General features: G+C 40.3%; 1 protein-coding gene across 1 annotated transcript; it reads left to right on the top strand.

The window, feature by feature from the left end:
• Positions 1-419: 419 nt before the first annotated feature.
• On the top strand, positions 420-9,414 carry LOC118561939 (acid-sensing ion channel 1A-like; the record flags this gene model as incomplete). Its single annotated transcript, XM_036134204.1, has 2 exons — positions 420-1,451; positions 9,219-9,414. Coding segments are annotated over exons 1-2 (558 nt in total), but the record flags the coding sequence as incomplete, so codon positions are not given.
• Between the last annotated feature and the right edge of the window lie 13,133 nt (positions 9,415-22,547).

The following is a 22,547-nucleotide window of genomic DNA, read 5'->3' as shown; positions in this document are numbered from 1 at the left end:
TAGCTACTGGAGTTAGTTTGATAAAACATTAAAATACAGAAGGACATGTATCCTCAAAGAGGATCAAACCTCCCTTCCACCTCTGTGGATATCCTCACTTAAAGAAACATTTTTACGAGTGAAATCTCGCATGTCAACAGTGATTCACTTTCCCTCCGTTTATTTGTCCTCCTCGTTTCTCTCATTTCCAGCAGATTTGGTATTTTTTTGACCCGATGTTTGGCCGAGCAAACCAAAGGCTAACCAGGCAACCATGGCAGCAGGCACACAGACTAGATATAGCTTCGCGTTTTCTTCTCTGTCGAGCTTAACGTGCTCTGTGATGAATGAGACAGAACAAAATAATGAAAGTAGATTTAATTTAAACCGTACGGTGTGACTTGTTGTCTCTGGAGCTGCTGGTGCAGCCATGTGCGTGCAAGCCATAAAAACCTGAAGTGACAGGTGAACAGCAGAGGCGCGTCAGTGCGCTCTCCTCCGCTCCCAGACTGGCACACGCACAGCGGCGGAGAAACGCAACCTGGCCGCACGACTCGGCGCCGACCACCGACTCCTCAACACGCTGCCACATTTTGAAGAGGAAAAAAAAAAAAAAAAGAATCCCCCCTCATTCAGCCTTTGTTAAACAGGGCGAAGATGCTGCGGGGCAACTAATGCCGAACGCTCGGAAGTGTCCAAAGATATTGCTTTTGTCTCCGAGCTCAGAGGTTTATCTGTATTTATTTATTTATTTTATTTTTTGTTTGGCGTGCAGGAATTATCCGCGCTCCGCTGGACTTATAATCGACCAGCCATTCACGACTTCTCTTCTCCCGCAGAGAAAGCTGCAGATCAGGACTGGAGCGCCGTGGTGATGGACCCGGGCTCTGGCAGCTCGGCGAGGCTTTTATTTATTTATCTATTTATTTTGCAGAGGGCTCAGACGGTTTGTTTAAAGGCAGAGCTGCGTGAGTGATGGCGACCAAACTGCACCAGGTCAAAGACCGGTCCTCTGCACGCTCGGAGGGGATGATGGCAGGGCTCCTCTTTGCTGAATGAACACTTTCCCAGTTCTGATTCGACGCATATCCACGCACTCGCGCGTTAACCATGGATCTGAAAGTGGAGACCGAGGAACTGGAGTCAAACCAGCCTCCACCCATAGAAGTTTTTGCGCACAGCTCGACCCTGCACGGAATCTCCCACATCTTCACCTACGAGCGCTTCTGCATCAAGCGCTTCCTGTGGCTCGTCTTCTTCCTGGCCTCGCTGACTTTCCTGCTCTACGTGTGCGTGGATCGGATCCACTTCTACCTCGAGTACCCGCACGTCACCAAGCTGGACGAGGTCTCGACCCCGGCCATGGCGTTCCCGGCGGTGACCTTCTGCAACCTGAACGCCTTCCGTTTCAGCCGCCTGACCCGCAACGACCTGTTCTACGTCGGGGAGCTGCTGGCTCTGCTCAACAGCAGGTACCGACAAATTGCGTCTCACCTCAGCCAGAGTCCTCCAAAAGCCTGGATGTTTAAATCCTAAACGGTTCTGGCTTTTATTCGGGGTTCTCAATTTTCTTTGTTCACGCCTCAGAAAAAAATAACACTTTAGTACTTTAGTGGAAGAAAAGTTGATGGCGTCTACCACTCCGCCCCATTCTAAAGTTTTTGTTGCTTAGTAAGGTCCAAATCTCTCAGCTTGGGACTTTAAATACATCTGTTGCATAATAAAACCATGCTTAAGCAACACTATTATCTTGTATAGCTTTATTATAAAAGGCAAATATAATCAATTTTATTTCTGCAGTTTTTTTTTAATTAACGTGGAACCTGGTTTTGCGTTAAGAAAATCTCTTCAGACTCATGTTATGAAAGGTGTGAGTATTATTTTGAAAAGCTAAAGATGGTCCTTTTACATCATTGGTTAAGTTCCCTTGTTACTGTTGGGGCTTATCAAAAGAACAATAAATTGCTATGCGTCCTAATTGTTGCGTATTGCCATTGATGGATCGCATCCACCACCTCACGTTTGGGTTTTAAAGTACATAAGATCACAGGAACACGCTGTTTGAACAACAAAGAAGCAAGACGTTTATTTTGGTGAGTCTGTGGGAGCTTTATTTTGAAAGCCCAAAGTGATCCTTTCTTCATGACAGGTTTAGTTCATCTTGTACTATGAAAACTAATTTTGAAATAACATGCTCTATATGAAACACAAAGGCTTTTGTACTGAAGAGTGTCCTCAGGTTTTATTTTGAAAGGTCATCCTAATGCTATTTTCCTCATGGATTTATTAGTAATAGTAGACCAATGATCTAATACATACTAAGGCTTTTATTTGGAAGAATATTATCAAGCTTAATTCTGAAAGGTCATTATGGTTAGTTCATAATATGCGGTTTAGTTCCTTTAGTAATGTGGAATCTCCCTATGAAATAACATTGTCTGTGAAAAACTGAAGCTCTATTTGAAAAGTATCTCAAAGCTTTCTTTATAAAGACCAACATAGTTTAAATGATATGAACGGTTTAGTTACCCTGGTAATGTTTAACCTCACTCTTTAATATTTTAAAAGTATTTCATTTTGACGAGTATCTTATATCTCTATCTTAGACTTTAATGATAAATTTGGGAAACCCACAGAGCCATATTCAGCTTTTAAGGGAACAAATAAATATTTAACTAACTTATTATCTTTATATATATATCCATCCATCCATTTTCTGATACGCTTATCCCTCATTGGGTTGGGAGGGGTGCTGAAATTGTTGTTATTTATTTATTTATATATATATATATATATATATATATATATATATATATATATATATATATATATATATATATATATATATATATATATATATATATATATATATATATACAGAGAGAGAGAGAGAGAGAGAGATTCAGTGACTTGTAGCTGAACATTATACCGTTTATCTTAGTTAGACACAGAGCTTTTATTTCTGTTAATTATGATGCTTTTCCACTTAATGCTAATGAAAACACAACATTTAAGATTGGGATATTACATCCGACCAATAAAAACAACAACAAAAAATATTTTTTATTCTAATTCATAAATGTGGGCTTAATAAAAAGTTCCTTTTCAACTGAAAGGACATCCAATTCTTTTGGAATGCATGTGTCTCAAAAAATGGAGTGAAAACGCCTAACGTTGGTTGATAGCATATCTTGATTAAGGTTATAATTTGCACATTAAAGGGTTGACTCCAACCGCACAACCTTTGCTAATTCCTTAATAGTTAATGTTCTACACATTGGCTCAGTTACTTCAGTCAAGATTTAAGTAATTAATCCAGCACTTGTTATTTAATCTTCCTGCTCCAACAGGCTGTGGTTATTTCTACCTTGTTGAGTCATTCAGTGCGTGGAGAGCATGCTTGTCAGGCCTGAGTTAGGTGAACCATTATAATCAGGAGGCTCCAGCTGTTTTGTTGGTGCAGCTGAAGGGCCTGGATACAGTAGTTGGCAGTGGCACTGGGTACTGTATACACACAGGAGGAAAGCATGCAGGGAGGCCGCTTTGATTTCGAGTGAAACGGCAAAGGCTCGAGGCGTTTTTGTCATTTACACATTTTTGATCCCTGAGTGTCTGAAAATTTTCTGCAAAGCTGCAGAGGAACTCCTCTCATCCGCAGTTACATTCACTTTTGTTCGAGCTGCTAAAGATTACAACAAGGAAGGTGTTTATTTTTATTTTTTTTCTTGTTTCGCATGAATAACATGAAAGCCTCTTTTGTTATGAAATGATGTCCAAGAAGCGCAAGAGGAAATAAAGATCTCTCAGTGGGAGGCGAGAGATTTATCCTAGCTGTAGAAGCTTTTTGATTGCGTGCCCTTTGGTGCTGTAATATTTTTCCAAATGTCAACAGAGGGAGCAACAATGAAGCAATTAGTGAGCTGGTTTCTTTTGCTTGCCTTTTAAGTGCCTACAGTATTTCAGGAGAACAGAGCGTTGGATGTTCGGCGTCCAAGGTTTGGAGCGGCATAACACTTCAACAACAGCTCAGTTAACGCGCGAGCTTTGGTTATTTCATGCTTGTGTTGAGCGAAGATTTATCCTACATTTTTCAACAAAAACCCAAAAGTCTACATTCAAATGTTTACGCTGAGATTCAGAAGCATAAACACGAACACTGCCTGTATTTTTTTTAATTGAAATCAGAAAAAAAAACTTTTAGAAGCATCCATTTCCATGTACTTATCTTAAATATTGCCCTGTAATCTGCAAAGATTATATTCCCTCTGTTGCCAAGGTAGAAAAGCTATGCAATGACACTTTAAGCTGCCAGAGATATAAGTGCTGGCGGTATAAAATGCATTTATGACTGCTTTCCGCCCACCTCCGGCGATCAAGGCCACTGATCTGGGAAATGTCTTGTGGCGTGATATTTAAGTTGCTCATACGCTGAAGGGTCAGTCTTGGCTGTTTTCATCAGCTTGTTCTTCTGGGATTTTATCTCATAAGTGCCTTCTTGGCAGATTTGCCCAATATCTAATCAGTAGAGACTCAGTGCCTCTGTGCAATTAAATTATTTTTTTATTTATTTATTGGTCAAACAAACACAGCCCTCAGGTTAGCTCTATCAGACCGACGAAAGACATCAATCTATGATCTGATCAAAATGAAAGTTATTATAGAGGAATTGTGTAGTTTGGCTGTTTGATGTTATGGCCTCTCTGTTTTCTGAGCACATCAATTAAGATGTATGTAAGTTTGCATCCTAGGTTGCCAGCTCTGAATTCATTAAAGCAAGATGCTGAATCTCATTCAGTTCATTCTGTGAAAAATGCATGTGGCTCATTAATAGCGGCTTTCAAGACACATCAGCGGAGGACCGCATTCCCATGGAGATCCAGACATTTAAAAGAGAAAAAAAAAAAAAAAAAAAGAGGCTTTTGCGTTTGTGCCAGTGTTTAGGTGGAAATAAAACCCTGCTCTTTGGCGAGTACATTAAAGTGGCGACATTTGAATAAAAGCACGGCGGGAGATCGCAGCCAGGGTAACGCGCGGGAGCATTTATAGTTATTCTGCTTTCCTTTAGTCCAAGGCAGCGTGGGGAGATTTCTCCAACAGTTCAGCTCAATGACAGTAAATCCACAGGCGCCACCGAATAATGCTGCGTGTGGCGAGGGGTCTCCATCTCAGTTACTCAGCTCCAAAATATTTTTAGTTTCGCTTTTTAAAAAGACCGGCGGGAGGTGCAAGGAACGATCGGATTCAGAAATGTAACTGCAACTACACTATGTGAAATGTTAAAACGTTGGAAAGTGTTAAAACTTAAACAGCATCGCTGGGTCAAGAAGAATTTGGCGTTCCATGTGGCAATACCTACGTTATTGTCTAAATTGATTGAAATATATCAAATAAACATGGCATTGTATCCAGAATTATAGACCGACCAGTCAGATTTCAGAGAAAGCACTATTCATAGTGGCTGCACAGCTAGCACTGTTGCCTTGAAGCAAGGAGACCCTGGGTTCAAATCCTGGCCTGTGATCTTTCTGCATGGAGTTTGCATGTTCTCCCTATACATGCCTGTGTCCTCTCTGGGTACTCCAGCTTCCTCCCACAGTCCACAAACAACACTGTTAGATTTGTTGGTCTTCCTAAACTGCTTAGCTGTGTGTGTGTGTGTGTGTGTGTGTGTGTGTGTGTGTGTGTGTGTGCATGGCTGTGTGTCTCTGTGTTGCCCTGTGATAGATTGGTGACCTGTCCAGGCTGCAGATAGGCACCAGCCTAGCTCTTGAAACATACCTGCCTTATCTCCTTTTCGTCCTTTCAGAAACAAACGTCTTGTTTAAATGAAAATAATTTATAAACATACATATCCATCCATTGTCTATACCCGCTTATCCATGCAGCGGTCAATGGGCGAGAGGCGGTGTACATCCCGGACAGGTCACCAGTCCATCACAGGGCGAAATCACACACGTCCCTAAGACAGCAAATCAGATAAAAGGGTTGGGCTAACAGCGTTAGCTACTCTTGGACAGTTCAGAGACTTTAAAACTGATGTGGTGTGACTGGCTTTCTGTTCCTCGTTAGCGTTCTCGGAGCTGAATTTTAAAGAAACCGTCGTAGGGATCTCATCCAAGCTTCAGAAAGCAACGATGTGCCACTCAAGCCAGTTTTATACCAACAGTGTTGTCTGAACATGTGTGCAGAATGTCTTGATTTTCCTTTTCGCCGCAAAGTCAACAGGTTACTGCATGCACATGGTTTCTTCTGCAAAGTGACATGCAGTCTATTTTTTTTTTTTTTGTAATTCAACTATCATTATCTTAACTAAAGAATATTTTTGCTTGCAAATGTTATAATTGTTCACATTTTTTTGGTTTAACAAACCTTGATCTATGTGCACTAACATGGCTCATTACTGGAAACCAGCCAGTAACAGCAATTTTCATCTGGCCAACAACTAAATGAAGATTGACTGACTAGACACAGACATCTATAACGCTAGGTTGAGGGATCATGTTGTCTCTCAAAGGCTTTTTTGTTTTTTCAGTGTTGTTAGGGGACACATGATCATGTGTTATTTCGCCATGGCAATGAATGCCACCATCTTTTGTCAAGGTCATACCTGATAATGTCATAAAGAGAAGTCATTATTTACCTCTTTGTCCTTTTCCAAAGTTTTCTGCATTTTGTTTCAGCACCTATTCCAGTTCACTGTTTGTTTTTTATATAGTTGTTTTTTTTATTTAGTTCCGTGGAACCAGAAAACATGAAGTGAAGCATTTGATCTAAATGGAGCCTCATAGCGCCTTGGGTGCGTGCTCTTCTTCAGAGCCGTCGCTGTTTATTAGTCGGCAGACACATTAATGCCAGGTGTGAACATGGCCAGTGAGTTTGCTAACAACGTGCTGGTTAGCAGCACTGTTTGAGCCGCTAATCAACTCCCAAGTCTCTCACACTGTCTTTGCAGATCACTTCACATTCATCGGCACCCCTTGTAATGATGTGTTAGGATTTACACGGGGGGAAAAAAAAAAAAAAACAACAGAAAATTAAGTTAAATCCAAAATTGATGTTTGAGTACAAGAAAAAGAATGAAGTTATAAATCTTTTTTTTTTTTTTCTACTGACTCAATAAATCGGAGATGATCAGCATGCACTGCTCCGAATCTCAAAAGCCAATGCTGGATGACTATGAAGGATAGAAAACGTTTCAGAACCAGCCCTGACTTTTGCATCAGCTGTGTCAGAGCGGGGACACGCTGTATGTGGACCATGCAGCACATCGATCCCTGAGGACTGGAGCTGGACATGGCAGCTTGTGCAAAGAAGAAGGATCAAAGAGCCTTTCCTCTGTATTCTCAGCCTTGTGAAATGTGAGGACTAAATGCTGTATTATTCCCAAAGGGGGTTGTATAAATTATCAGCAGCAGGTGTGTCAATAATTGCACCACTGGTGATTTGTTATAAACAATTATTTCCAAATATGAGATTATGCAACTGCGATAAGAAAAAAGAAATAAAAATGTTAAGGTTTATTACTCTCCATTAGTGGCCGGCGCTGTAGATGTTTCCAACAGCAACGTTTAACGATTTTGATCATTTTCTTTGGAATAATCTAAAAGAAGAGGGGTAACGTACTTTATAAATTGTAAACCGGTTCGTGACCATGCAAGCTTGGTTTATCCATTGCTGTTATTGCTCTAAAAATCCAACGTGTGGGTCGTATCAAACAGCAGACAGGCAGCCATGGCTTTTTGGCTGAAGAGCACACTGGACCGTTTAGGCTGAAGAGCTAGCTCCAGTCCAGAATAGGCACGCACGAAACGTCGCACGTCATTTGTTCCTCCGGCTCTGTGCTCCAGAACTCTTCAATTGGGATTAACACAGTGGTCTCCCTGTTACAGTGCCAAGTCTCCGCTTTAATTTGACGAGGCCCAAATTCAAAGAGTTCATTAGTAATTAGACACTTGACTGCTAAATGATGCCTGGCAACTGCTTGTTTTGGGGTCATGCTCAGTAAAACTCGAGAGTCCGGTTCTGAAGATGTGATTTATTTAGTTGTCGACGAGAGGGGCCAACGTGTCAGAAAGGTATTTATCTTTTTTTTTCCTGTTTGTTTTCTATAATTTTCCACAGCTAAACGTTTTGAGTCTGCCGTTTCCATGTTCTCTTAGTGCGCTTCATTCCTTCAGGTTCCTCCTGCATGATGGAAAATAAAAAAAAAACACCGGATTAGACGAACAGGATGTTTAAGTCTGTTCGTCCCACTTTGTTAGCCTTTAATTAGTGTTCAGAGTGCAGCCACGAAATGGGCTCCGGGGTGTATGTTGTCTGATGGTTTGGCCTCCAGCTGAGCTGTTGCGCTGATATTTACTGTGGATTTCATCACTACCAAAAAAAAAGAAAAAAAATTCTTTAGAAGAATAAAATAAAATAGAAATAGCCATTATTTGTCCCACACTGGGGCAATTCAGATCCAACAGGAGCGATGTGACAGACAAATTGAGGCATCCAGATTCACGCAAGGGTGAGAAATAATTTTTAAAAAAGTGAGAAAAACAGAATATGCATTACAGCGAAAATCAAAACATAAGAAAAGTACATTACAGTTCTTCAAAACCATGCTCCCGGCCTTAATAATCTCGTCTGGCTCAGTTCTGAAGGTGAAGCATTCACATTAAAGTTTAACCAAACGTCTCCTGGCTAAAGGAAAGCAGAGAAACAAAATTTAGGAGCTACCAGTCAAACCCAAACACCTCTTACTCTTGGATCCTGATAGGTGAGGCCTGCGCTGAAGAGCTGTATATAGCCTAGAGCTGCTGCATTGTCAGGGATGGGCCGGCTGGGTTTTATGGGTCTGTGTCTGAACTTTATTATGGAGCGTTCAATAAACTGTTCCGGTCGGATAATGCCCGTCCGTTTGAGAGGCAGCGAAATGCCACAGGAAAACCATCATGTTGAGTTTTATTGTCAGTTTTCTGTCCGTTTTGATTTATTCGGGGGCCATTATTTTAAGCTCCGGTTGAGCAGAGCAAAAGTTCACTGATAAAAAACTTAGGAACCTTTCTGAAATATGCAAAAAAAAAAAAAAAAAAAAAGTTAAAAGATGAAATTGAGGTTGACTTTTTTGTTCATAGGGAGGCGACTGTTCTATTATGGGATACTGCAGACTCATCAGTCCATGCTAAATTAAAAGGCATTAAATTTGCATGTAAAATGAAAGGGAATGTTTCTATCTCTCTCTCTCTCTCCAGGTATGAGATCCGGGACATACACCTCGTGGAGGAGAGCGTGTTGGAGAGCCTGAAGCTCAAAACCGACTTTCAGAATTTCAAGCCGCGACCTTTTAACATGCGGGAATTCTACGACCGCACCGGTCATGACATTAACGACATGCTGCTGTCCTGCCACTTCCACGGCACAGAGTGCAGGCCGGAGCACTTCAAAGTGGTGAGTCTTTTTCCTCAAGAGGGTTTTATTGTACCCAGCAGCTCTGAGCCTCCTTCACCAACAGCCAACAGTCAGGGGGCTTCAGGGGCTGCCAGTAAATATTTGGAAGCTGGAGTGCAAATATTAGAGCCAAGGGTTCCCCTTGTGTGAGCCGGTCAATGTTTGACTGCATTTAAAATTCACAAAGGGAAATTTTTTTCTCACACACACGCTACATGTTGGCCACCTCCTCTCACCCTCTTTAGCTTTTAGCACAATATTCACATCCAACCAAAGCCCACACAAATGTGATCAATGGAGGACAGCTGAAACAAAGAGAGAGAAAACAGGAAGGTCTAAAGCACCAAATTTATTAACCTCGCATACATATTCTGTATAAAAGATGCTGTTCGGGTCCTGAATCATTAGAAAGCACAAATGCATGGTATTGCAGAGGTTGCAAGGAAGTTTGTCTCCCTGATAACAAAATAGGAGCATGCAATACACTTATGAATATGAGTGCAGTTAAAGACTTGAAACAAAATCTACATTTTCAAGAGGGGAGAACGGAACGGGTTTATACTTATACTGTACCACTACTTTTCCACATAGATTACAGTATAATAGCTCAATCTGCTTCTAATTACTGAAGTATATTAACAATTTGACACAATTCATTATACCTCATATTTGAAGATTTTTACCATACATACATACATACATACATACATACATACATACATACGTACGTACGTACGTACGTACGTACGTACGTACATACATACATACATACATACATACATACATACATACATACATACATACATACATACATACATACATACATACATACATACATACATACATACATACATACATACATACATACATATTGAAGTATATAGTACGGTTTATATTTCCGTTAAGTGATGCATTATTGCTATACTACTACTACTACTACTACTACTACTACTACTACTACTACTACTACTAATAATAATAATAATAATAATAATAATAATAATAATAATAATAATAATAATAATAATTTACATTGCATATTCATCTGTAACCATCCTATAGTGCAGGGATCTGAAACCTGCAGCTCTTTGGACCTTTCCCAGTTTCAACAGCTTTGACTAAAAATGACTAACTAATGTTTTTTTTTTAATTATAGATATAACAAATAACCGTTTTTGCATTTTTTCATGGAACAATTACATTGAGTTTTCACAACAGAATATTTTTTATGTGTTTTTATTGTCATTTGATTGGAAACGGTGTGCGTTCGTTTAAATTGTTTTCCACTGATAAACATCCCATAGCAGAAAGTGTATCCGTCCTCTTTCTGCAAATGTGTTATGATTTTCTTTATTTTACAGCCTAGAAATAGAAGTAAAATGGTGGTTCTTTAAAAAATGACAATACATTTCCTATAAAGGATATCTATTAAAACAATATACATTGTCATGTCACACAAAGTTGTTCAAAGTGCTTCACATAAGGATCTCTGCAGACAAGTGCAATGCAAACAAGCAAATACAATCAGAAGATCACTATAAACACCAACAATTATGATACAAATAGGATAAAAGAAAGCACAATTATACAATATCTCAGCCTAAGTGCTCCAATTGTCTCAATCCTAACTCAAATTAAAAGTCAATGTGAAAAAGTGTGTTTTCAGGAGGCTAAATATCTAGAGACTGTACAAACTCAGCAGAACGAATGTCAAGGGGTAGTTTGTTCCAGAGACTGGGAGCTGCCACAGCAACAGCCTGATCCCCTCTTTCACCTGGCTTCACTGCTCTTTTGGGTTGTGAGGGTTAAGTAGAACAGTTGAATAATTGGGAGCCGAGCCATATAAAGATTTTAACGTGAGTAAAAGAATCTTAAAATCTATGTGAAAATGCACAGGCGGCCAGTGTAAATCAGCTAAGACTGGGGTGATGTGGACACGCTTTCTGGTGTCTGTCAGCTGTCGTGCAGCGGCGTTTGTACTACCTGCAGACGACGGAGATATGATTTAAAAAAATCTCCTTTTTCATAGCTGGCTTTTCACTCTTTACCCTCTCATTTCTGTCTGCGCCCTCTCATTGTGTGGCAATGTAAAGGTGGCTTCTGTGTGGCTGGTGACACTGGTGTTCCAGCAGCTTTCAGGTCCTTGGTGGATCCTGGGTTGTTCCTGAACATCCCAACCAGATTCCTGCCATCTGAGAGTCTTCTCTCCTAACTTTCACCTCGTGGTGTTTGCCCGTGTTATCTTGGTATCTGCAGTTGTTTAAAACCAGATATGGGAGGGATCTTTACTGAGAATCATTAAAGTCAGTCCAGTGATGGCCGACTAACAAATCCTCTCCATGCAGGCGAAGAGAAACCAGCGGCTTTGTCTAACCCGACTGCTAACTCCTAGTTGACAGACCTTCAGCTTCTCAAGTTAAAAGACATTCATTCATCACTTGACGCCATTATCTTTTCTCATTTCTTCTCATGGAAATTGTTCAGTGAAGTCTGATCACAGCGTTGTACGCTTTAAAATGGAGATCTGTGATAAATGATGAAATTCATTGTAGTCTCGTCTCTCACTCATCGAACCAGCTCAAGATTTTTGAACAATGTAAACTTAAAGCTACAATTAAAGAGCTAGGAGCATTAACAGTGGCTAGTTTGATAAAAACACACCAGCTTTTGGTGTAACAAACTTTTAAAAAGCTTCAACCTGATTCACTGAAATCCTAACTCTGCATTATGATGATCAAACTATGATTAAGAGAATCCTAAATCACCTCTGGAGTTTAAATGATGCTGAGCGTCTGAAACTGAAGTGGCATTACATTACATACATTATTAAGATCTGCCCACACAGATTCTTCACCAGGGGAACTGCTGTCGCCAGAACTAAAGCGTAGCTACTTTTCAACATAATGCGAGGCTGCACAATGCAGGATCATGGCTATGCTCTTCGTGCATGGCCTTTGAATTTTCTCGCTACTCCTGCAGAATGTGAGCATGTCAGGAACCGCAGACGATCTTGTTCACCTCCACAACAAAGGAATTTCCCAAAATCCCCATAATGATTACTCTGGGGAGCTTCTTTTTTTTTTTTTCAAGGAAATCCAAACCAGGAATGGTCGTCTCTAACAGAGGGGCAACAAACGCTGTTTGTTACGTCTATTTAACATAGACTTGGTGTATCTTTTTATAGGTCTAACATGACAACATCAGGCTCATTAGATCATGTTTTGTATTTCCTTCTTTCTCTCCTGCATATCTAGAGAGAGACAGAAAAAAAAAACATTTTTATCTCCCATCCTGTTGCTGTAACAGTATTCCCACCAGGTTGACCAGTGCTGTTTGTTCAGTAACACCACAGACAGGAAAACAGTTTCCAGTCCCTACTTTTATTGGCTGATCATTTTAATCATCAACATAACCAGGCAGTATTGGTAGAAGCCAAAGACAAACACATTAATTCTCACCCTCTGCCGGGGTTATTAATTTCCAGGAATATATATCTTTATTGCGAGCAGAGAACACACACTGTAAAATCATATTTTTACCCGTTCATAATATTGTGAGCTTGATTAGATCAAATCTAAAGGATGTTTTTTTTCTGAAATAGGGTTTAATTTAAAAATTGTATCTCTGCGGTGCCCTTCAAGAGTATTCACACCCACGAAACGTATTTGCATTTCAACACATTACATCTACTAACTCACTTTAATTAATATCATTTGGATTTTATGCAAGACGAACAAAAAGCTATATATAACAGGAAAGTTAATATTATTGCAGTAATAAAATGAAGTTGGACATTTGTTTGTACTCAGCCTCCTTTCCTCTGATACCCCCAAATAAAATCAAATGTAACCAAAGGTCAACAAATTGGTAAATCTCACAAGGTATTGTTCAATCCACCTTCTGAGTATTAGGGTACAAACACAAACATGGTGAATGGAGCGAGTAATTTATATGTTATCCCTATTCAAGTCAATTCAATTTTATTTATATAGCTCCAATTCACAACATGTCATCTCAAGGCACTTTGCAAAGTCAAATTAAATCAAATCATACAGACAGATTGGTCAAAAAGTTTCCTGTCTAAGGAAATCTAGCAGATTGCATCAAGTATTGACAAGCAACATTCACTCCTCCTGGAGAAGCGTAGAGCCACAGGGACAGTCGTCTGCTGTGGCTTTACAGCAATCCCTCATACTGAGCATGCTTGAAGTGACAGTGGGGAGAAAACCTCCAGCAGAACCAGGCTTAGTGTGAAATGGCATGTGCCACAACAGACTGGAGGTTAGAGAAGACAAAGCAGAGACACAATAAAGCACACAAGCACACGTTGATCCAGGAATTATTTCTATCCTCCCTGGATTGTGTTACAGCTATCAGAATGCCAGATCAGGGGTACCTTCTACGAAGAGAAAAAAGACAGAGAACAAAAAGTTAAAAGTTTAAATAACAACAAACAATGCAAATTGGAGAGCAGTAGGAGAACTCAGCAGAGTGAGAAAAATAGACCCTGATGTCCTCCAGCAACCTAATTCTATAGCAGCATAACTATAGAGACAGCTCAGGATAACATGAGCCACTCTAACTATAAGCTTTGTCTGCCTCCCATTCTACTTTTAGAGACTCTAGGAACCACCAGCAGACCTGCAGTCTGGGAGCAAAGTGCTCTGTTAGGAACATACGGGGTAATCAGAGCTCTGATATATGATGGAGCTTGATTATTAAGGGCTTTATACGTGAGAATTTTAAATGATATTCTCGATTTAACAGGAAGCCAATGAAGGGAAGCTCTCTCTCTCTCTCTCTCTCTCTCTCTTTCTCTCTCTCTCTCTCTCTCTCTCTCTCTCTCTCTCTCTCTCTCTCTCTCTATATATATATATATATATATATATATATATATATATATATATATATAATATAAATGTGGTAGCAAATATGATGTTGGTTGTATCCTGCTGTGGGAAGGCTTTTCTGCAGCATTTGAAAGCAAGCGTGTCAGCGTTGATGGGAAGGTGGATGGAGCTAAATACAGAGAAAAGACTTGAGACAGGGCCGTGGTTCACCTCTCAACAGGAATCCAACACTAAATGTTTAGTTAGAGCAGAGATGGAGTGTTTCAGACTATGGTTGCACAATTTATTACTATTCAGTTAAAATACTATTGCTATAAATTGCTACATTGATATGGATTATGATTAATTCTCATTTTCTGGGCTGTTTTTTTCTTTATTGGATAACAAATGCCCCCACCAGTCTCCATGAGCATCTCAGCCACTAAAGAAATACACCCAGTATGAGCACTTAGAGTCCAGCCGGTCATATATATTATTGATATGCTGAGCTTGAATGCCTGATATGCCTGATATGCCAGAAAACCTGAAATATAATATTCTTCCAGATGTTAGATCCTAGAAGTTCTTTGTGGTTGCAATATTGCACGGTTGTCTTTCAGTTTATTGTGCAGCTCTAGTGTAGCTCAAGAGCAGATTTGTGTGTTAGAATGGTCCAGTCAAAGTCCAGACCCACATACAAATGAGAAGCCGTGGCAAGGCCTTCATCCAATCTGACTGAGCTGGAGCTATTTAGCAGAAGGGATATTTCAGTCTCTAGCTGACTTAGACATAGTAAAAACAAATGAATTGCAGCAAGAAGGTGTTTCTATAACATACTTACTCAAGAGGCAGAACATGGATACTTCTTTTAGATCATAAGAATAAATACGAATCAAGAATCTTAATTGTCTTTATGCATCCATAAGGACATTTGGGTGAGTCGCCAGGTCTGAATGAACAAATAACACACAAACACAAATCAAACACACCCATGGAAGAATTAGCATTCCTGGTGAAGACCCTCAGAAATGCAAAAACACAATCATCTTGTGCAATTATTAATTGATAATACAGCATGTTCTGATGATGATGAGAGGTTCAAGTTAAAAAGAAGAGAAGAGAAGCAGCAGTAGATTCACAGAGCCATGTAAAAAACTGTGGACCAGAAAAGCACTTCCTGAGAAGCAAATAAGTGTCCAAATAGTAATTACCATCTTTTAAAAGCGACATGTTCAAATAAAAGAAAAACAATTATGTGATCATTTTTCTTGGTCTCTCAACCAATTTCCCAATTTTGAGATTTGTGGTTGTTAAAAAGACAAAACATTTGCCTGTTTATGGGAGGGATGCATGTTTTATTGTCTAAATATAGGCATAAGCATTCTTAATTTACATATCTCTATGTGCTTATACACAAAACCTTTGTCATTAAAGGGACAGTGTGTAACTAATTTGGTTTTTAATGAGCAAAAAATCAAGTGTTACTTTTATAGATGCATATTCTGGCAAAGTCTAACAACATCACACCAAAAATGAAAGCGTTGTCATAACTTAGAATTAGTAGTTTATAAATACATAGGTGTTGGTGCACTCACCGGGAGGCGCCATGTTGCTTCGCTGGTTCTGATTTCAGCAGCCGAAAGATGCCAAACTTGTCAGCTTTACGCGTTTTCCCTATCTGTCCTCTATATGAGGTCATGCTGTCAGTGGGGGAGGAGTAGAAAACAAGCAAAGACAACCGTAGATCATTCCATTTGCCGTTTTCTGTTGAAATAGAGGACCACCCATACCATTTGCCCAGCAAGAGGGAAGCAAAAAAAAAAACAAGAAAAAAAAGAAGAAGTAATAACCGGAGAAAACAAGAGTCTATATCAGCTATTATTACCAGGTGGAGATAATTCAGGAGGGAGCAGGGATTTAAAATGGATGCGGAGGTTGCAGGCTTTCTGCTGAACAGCAGGTAAGTTAATTTAATATAACACTGATGTTTCTTTTTGCCGTTATGTTAGAAACAGGGCAGTGTAGTCCAGTAGCTACTCTGTCCTCCCGGCAGGCAGAGGTGGCTCGATTGTTCGTCTCTCCCTCTCCCTCCATTATGTGTGTACGGGGAGGGGCGGAGGGATATCAGCCCTGTTCACTGTCTGTAGTGCAGCTGCTAATTTAGAGCCCAAATAAGCGAATGTACATTCAGAAATGAGCGCAAAAAAAAACGCGACTCGTGGAATTTACAAGCGACTTTGGAAAAAAACAAGCGGACTTGGGAACAGTGCTGAAAACCATTTAAAACGACGCGCCTAGCCATTACCTATTAGCAGTAGCTAATACACGGAGGACATGTTGAATGTTGTCACATTTATGATACCCCACGGCTTCCGTAGTGGTTGTTACGCTCTTAACGGCGAGGTCGTTGGTAATTCATAGATAGCACCACTAGATGGTGTGCCAGTGTTAAAGTCTGCACACTGGGACTTTAAATAAATGAGGCTTATTGGTGAAATTAAGATGTATAAGCAAGTCCACCGATATTTAGAGTGCTTCTGCCTTATGCAGCTTATGGAGTGGTCCTGCTTGTCTGTAATATCACATTAATAACCCCCACTAACTTAACGAGGAAGGAACTGTTTGTAATGTTCCTAATAAGGCTTGTGATTTTGAAATTTTTGCAGACAAAGTGGTAAAGTTTTCTAAACCGTGCCCACCCTTTAACTTGTCTCCAAGTTGCATCGTAACAAGGCCCCTAATGAGTTTGCTTTTCCCTAAAGTGAGAAGAGGACGCATAATTTCCTCCACCAAACAGTCCCTTCGAGCCGCAGGAGGAAGCTTGTGGTTGTGTGGCGCTTTAATGATGCCAGAGCAGAGAGCATGTCTCCTTAACCCAACCATTGCATCACTTCTCTGCACCGATGAGCACGTCTTTCCCCAACATTTGATTAGTTCTGCCTCAGCTCTTTCAGATGCCGAAATGTGAAATGCAGAGACGTGAACGCATGAAACATGAGGCGCGTCTCTGATTCCCGCTGAAGCATCCCGCTGGTCTCTCAGTGTTTCATCTAAATCGAAGGGAGTGACAGCTCGCGCAGTTGGATCAGTCCGAGAATGATTTAAATGTTATCAAATGTAATAGAGGCTGCAAGAAGGGTCTGAGCAAATTACAATTGGCAAGAACATCGTGACAGTAGAAAGGTGCTTAGCCCCCAGAGAGGTTTAAGGTCTTGATTTCTTTCCCCTCATCTTCCTTTTCTAATCTACATCACATCACGTCCACCAAACTGTAAAATACACTTCCTTTGAAGGCCGCCTTTGATGCGAGGCATTGTTAATCTTTACGGCGCTCCACAGCTATGTGCCTGATGAATAAAGAAAGAACTATATCCCAACTGACTGATCTTTGTGAAAAGATCAAACCGGGAAATGAGGCCGATAAGACTCTGCCTCGTGCTGTTTGTTATGAGGACGAGGAACCAGTTCTCAGTCAAATTAGCAGGATGCTTTAAATAAATAAAACGAATTGTGTGGAAAACAAAAAAAGTGACCCTAAAACGTCTCCAAGACAAGTTTTTCAGACATTGCAACAAAGTGTACAAACTTGCATTATTATTAAAAGAAATGGGTGTATTCATTATAGTTTAGCAAGAGCATAGAGTCGCTGTCCCTGAACAGGGAAATTGATCATCACAATATTTCGCTTGAAAATATAGCATTGGTTTAATTGAAATTCAAGTGGATCTTTTCTTACTAATGAGTGCATTAAAAACCTGAGCTGCTGCCAAATCTGCTAACCTATAAATCTAAGCCATTAATATATTAAAAAGTTCTTATTGACTTTGACAGCAAAGGGTGCTGGGCTCTAATGTTCAAAAGCGTGAGCATAGCATGACAATGACATGATAATTAAGGAGCGTCGGGGACTGTTTATGCCATTCATTCTTAGCTTATATTTCCATTTTCATTCATTTACTTTTTAAATGTTGTTGTGAATGTTTTGAATTCTGTTGGATCATGACACACTTTGTGAGTCCAGCCTGAGAAAGGTGCTGTTATAAATAAAATTTACTCGCTTACTTCTTCCACATTCGTCTTGCTTTAGGACAGAATCGGGCCTGACTCTGTTTCCGCAGGGCTAAGAAAACATATTAACTCTGGCACCTTTTCAGTTTCATGTTCTGCTCAATAAGAGCTCAGCAAATAGTTTGTGTTTACATGACCCTATGGTCACAAAGAAGGAAACTTATATAATGGCTTCATTAGTTAATGCGACAACATTATGTTATATATACACTGGCTGAAAAGGAGACAGTACCTTACATAGGAACACCCCTTAAAACTTTCTACGTTTTGTCTCATTACATCTAACTTAAAATGTATTTTATTGAGACTTTAGGTGAAAGGCCTAAGTCCGTAATTTATTTTTAATACTGGAATATCTTAAATGTGTGCCGTGTATTTGATTTCAACCCTCCTGTGGCAGTACTTTGTAGAACCACCATTTGGTGCAATTTAAGCTGCAGGTCTTTAGTCAAATGTATCAAGCAGCTTTAGAAATGAAAAGACTAAACCTTTTGGTCATTCTTCTTTGCAGCATAGCTCCCCTGCTGTATTTAAATTAAATACATTTGGAGTGTGTAAAAAGTTGATGACCATTTTCTGTAACTCTCTGACTGAATCTGTCCTCACTTTCGCTTTTATCACCTGGTTTGGCAGTCTATCAGCTGGAAACAAGAACAGGATTAAGCAAATTGGAAAAATTGCTGGCAAAATTATTGGAGTGAGATTACCCATTTTAAAAGAAACTTTAAATAAAAAAATGAGTCCTGCAAAAGGCAGAACACATAATTCATTCTTCACATCATCCACTTTATAGTGAATTTGAGCTACTAACGTCGGAGAGGAGATTCAGATATCCCAAATCAAGAACAAAACTTTTTTACTAGCCAGGCCATCGTTCAGATACATTTTAAAGGTTAGCGGGCTTGGTTTGTTGTTCAGCCTGTTTTAAATGATGCAGATAAAGTGTCTTGCACAAGGACACAACAGATAAGGTGGTCGGAGCAGGGGCAGTTATTATAGTGATATAACTGTGTCACTGCACGTTTAGACAATTGAGATTATTTCTGCTTTTCTTCAGTGTTCTACAGGCCTTCTTCAAAAATGGCCCTGAAATTTGCTTAATCCTATCTTCGCATTTAACTCATATTTGAAGAAAAAAACAGTATTCTCACACAATGATGTTGTCACTACCATGTTTCATTATGAAGATGGTGTCTTTGGGGTGCTTGTGCAATTTTACTTTTCCTCAAAGCAAATAGTTTTGCCTGCATGCTAAAAAGTTACATTTTGGTCTACTAGAACATGTCCTTGCACATGTTTGCTGTGCCCCTGGCATGGTTTGTGGCAATCTGCGATTGAACTGGAGTTCTTTGGGCTTTCTCTCAGCAATGACCTTTGTCTTGGAAATATTTCTACATGCCCGATGTGTGGAGTGCACAACTAACAGTCATATCAACAAATCCATCCACCTGAAATGGGGATGTCAGTGGCTCTTTAAGAGCTCTTGTTGCTCAGTTTAGGAGGGCAGCAATGTCTTGGTATGTTTTTACAGTACTGTGATTTCCATTTTTAGATCTCTGTGAGATATTAAAATCTTGGGCTTTTGTTTAACAACCTAATACCTCTTTAAACCTCTCCACTAGCGTATCCCTGACCTGCCTGGTGTGTTTGCTGGTCTTCGTGATGCTGTTTGTTCTCTAAAGTTCTCTGACAAACAAACTTTAACAATCGGGGTTATAGATCTTATTTACCACATGCTTGTATCATGTTCTAGCTGTCTGAATGTGCTTTACTTAATTAGCATGATCAGGGCACCTGCGCTCCTCCAGCGGTTACGCAATCAGCCTCATTCCATTCTCCCGTTCTTCCGCTTTTATATATGGGGCTTCTCCTTCCAGCGCTTGTGAGATCATTGAAAGCCTTGTGTGGGTCAATGTATTTTTTTCTTTATTTGCCTTGCCAAGTACCTGACCAAGTTCTCATCTCTGGCTTTCCCTGTATCGTCTTGCTGTCGTTTGAACACCTGATCGGCTTCTTTATTCTGGACATGACCTGGATCACTCTCATGACCAGGTAAACCACGAACCCTACCCAGAGTCGCCAAAGACTGCCTGCCCAGAGCAGTTGCCCAGAAGCGTCTGTGTCTGTCTGTACCAGGACTTTATTCTTTATTTAAGTAAACTTTTAAAAAGGCACATTGAGCTCATAAGCTATATCCTTTTCCTTAAGTAATTTCCCCCTGGGATCATTAAAGTAAGTCTGAGTCTGAGTCTGAGTCTGATATGATTATGAGGGAGGAGGAGATGAGAAATGTACCTGCAAACCTGGAGACTCTGCCTTCTTCTCGTTCTGTTCCTCTGTCTCACCAGTCCTTCTCCAGACATCAGCCACAATCCACTTCTCCTCCCATTTCTGTATATCCAGATTCACCCATCTTATCTGAACCCAGCAGTAGGAGGTTGGACTTGTCCCAGGAAGTGGGAAAAGAGTCGCTCCGCTCACCAGGTCCGCTCCTCCAGCGGTTATGCAAACAGCCTCATTCTATTCACCTGTTCTTCGTCATCTATATACGGGGCTTCTCCTTCCAGCATTTGCCAGATGATATAAAGTTTTGCAGAGTAAAAGTAAAACTCCAGCATTTTTCCTTGCCTTCCTTATCTAGATCCTGTCCAAGTGATTGTCTCTGGATTCCCTTCTCTTGTCTCGCCCTCGTTTTGGACACCTCATCCGTTTCTGCATTCTGGACACGACCTGGACCATTCTCACGACCTCGATCTTTGCCGAGCCCTTTTGGATCTGTCAGCAAGTACCCCATGGACCTTGCCCAGAGCTGTAATTGAGCGCTTGCCCGGAGCTGTAAGTGAGCGCTTGCCCAGACTCGTCTCTGTCTGTTTGTACCAGGACATTATTCTTTATGTAAAAATAAACTTTTCAAAAATGCACATGGTGTCTCTGGCTGAATATGGAGTTCTCGTTCTCGGCGCATAACAGTTTGTGATGCCAGCAAAGGGACACATTGTCTTCTGCACAAGCTTGTTGCGTTTGAGATGAGAAGCTTCACTACCCACTGTTTCAGCAAATTTTCTTGGCCAGTTTAGTTTAATTTGAAAAACAAACACTAACCTCTACAGCTAGTTGTTGTAGATGAAATTATGAAACTTAAAACTTTGCTATATTTGCTACCATTTACTTAATAACTTAACACAAATCTGTAGCTGTCTGCCCTGTTGATGGGGCTCCGGCAGAAACGGTTTCACTTTCTCTAGAGTATAGGGGGGAAAATAAGATTACTTATTATGTGTCGAGTTTATTAAAGTATGTTGCAAATAATGTAACACATAGCATTCGCATCACATTGTAAGCTCTGGCCTACAGAGATCACGCGTGTCTAATGCCTAAGGACAATAGATCTGCAAAAATATTTACGAGACAAACCGTGGGAACGAGCTTCCCTGCAAGTTGTGACTTCTCATCATCTAGTTCCTGCGGCGGCAGAAACCCGCAGTGGCGGATGACCTTCGAGGGGGCAAAGCAGAGAAACCTTTTCCACACAGAGCCATCAGCATAATAAAATGAAAGATGTAACTAGAACCACAGGTTCAACACAGTCCAAGACAGGGCAGGTTTATTGTGGCAGCACATTTCAGCAACAAGACAAGTTCAAGTGCTTAACTGAAAACATAAGGAACGAGAACAGATTAAAAGGACGCCGCAAAAGGAAAGAAACGCTGGACTACAGGCTGAAATTATTGATGTTTCAGTCAATAGTTTTGATAAATAAAACAAATTTTGTGTTGTTTGAAGGTTGTTTTAAAGGAACTCAGGGTTTCAGTATTTTTTTCAGTTTTCTGAAAGTTTGTTCACTATTATTGGAGCCAAGAAAAAAGGAAAAATTGCTGCTTCTCCCTGTTTGGTTCTGATTCTGGATGTGTGGAGTAGACGTGATCCAGGAGACCCAAGTCGTCTGGAAGCTTGTCACGGCAGCAAAGACTTTAAAGGAGCAATAAGCGACATTCACGCAAGGTGGGTGTGTCTGTAGACCAAAACAAGATTGTGTAACGCCACGCCCCTTTCCCCTCCCCTTCCCACCCGTCGCCCTCGTATGCGACTTTGAAAAGGATACAAAACATCCAACAGCCACCTTTCGGCAGGAACATATCAGTGAAGTAAGAAGTAAATTATCTATTAAAACTCATAACTTATATAAGTTATCAGCAGAGAAGAACACAGGGAGATTGTGTTTGATGTCACACCATC

The sequence above is a fragment of the Fundulus heteroclitus genome, unplaced genomic scaffold (assembly GCF_011125445.2).
Source record: "Fundulus heteroclitus isolate FHET01 unplaced genomic scaffold, MU-UCD_Fhet_4.1 scaffold_760, whole genome shotgun sequence".
NCBI lineage: Eukaryota > Metazoa > Chordata > Actinopteri > Cyprinodontiformes > Fundulidae > Fundulus > Fundulus heteroclitus.
The sequence above is the reverse complement of the archived record's forward strand: the minus strand, read 5'-3'. Positions and strand labels throughout refer to the sequence as shown.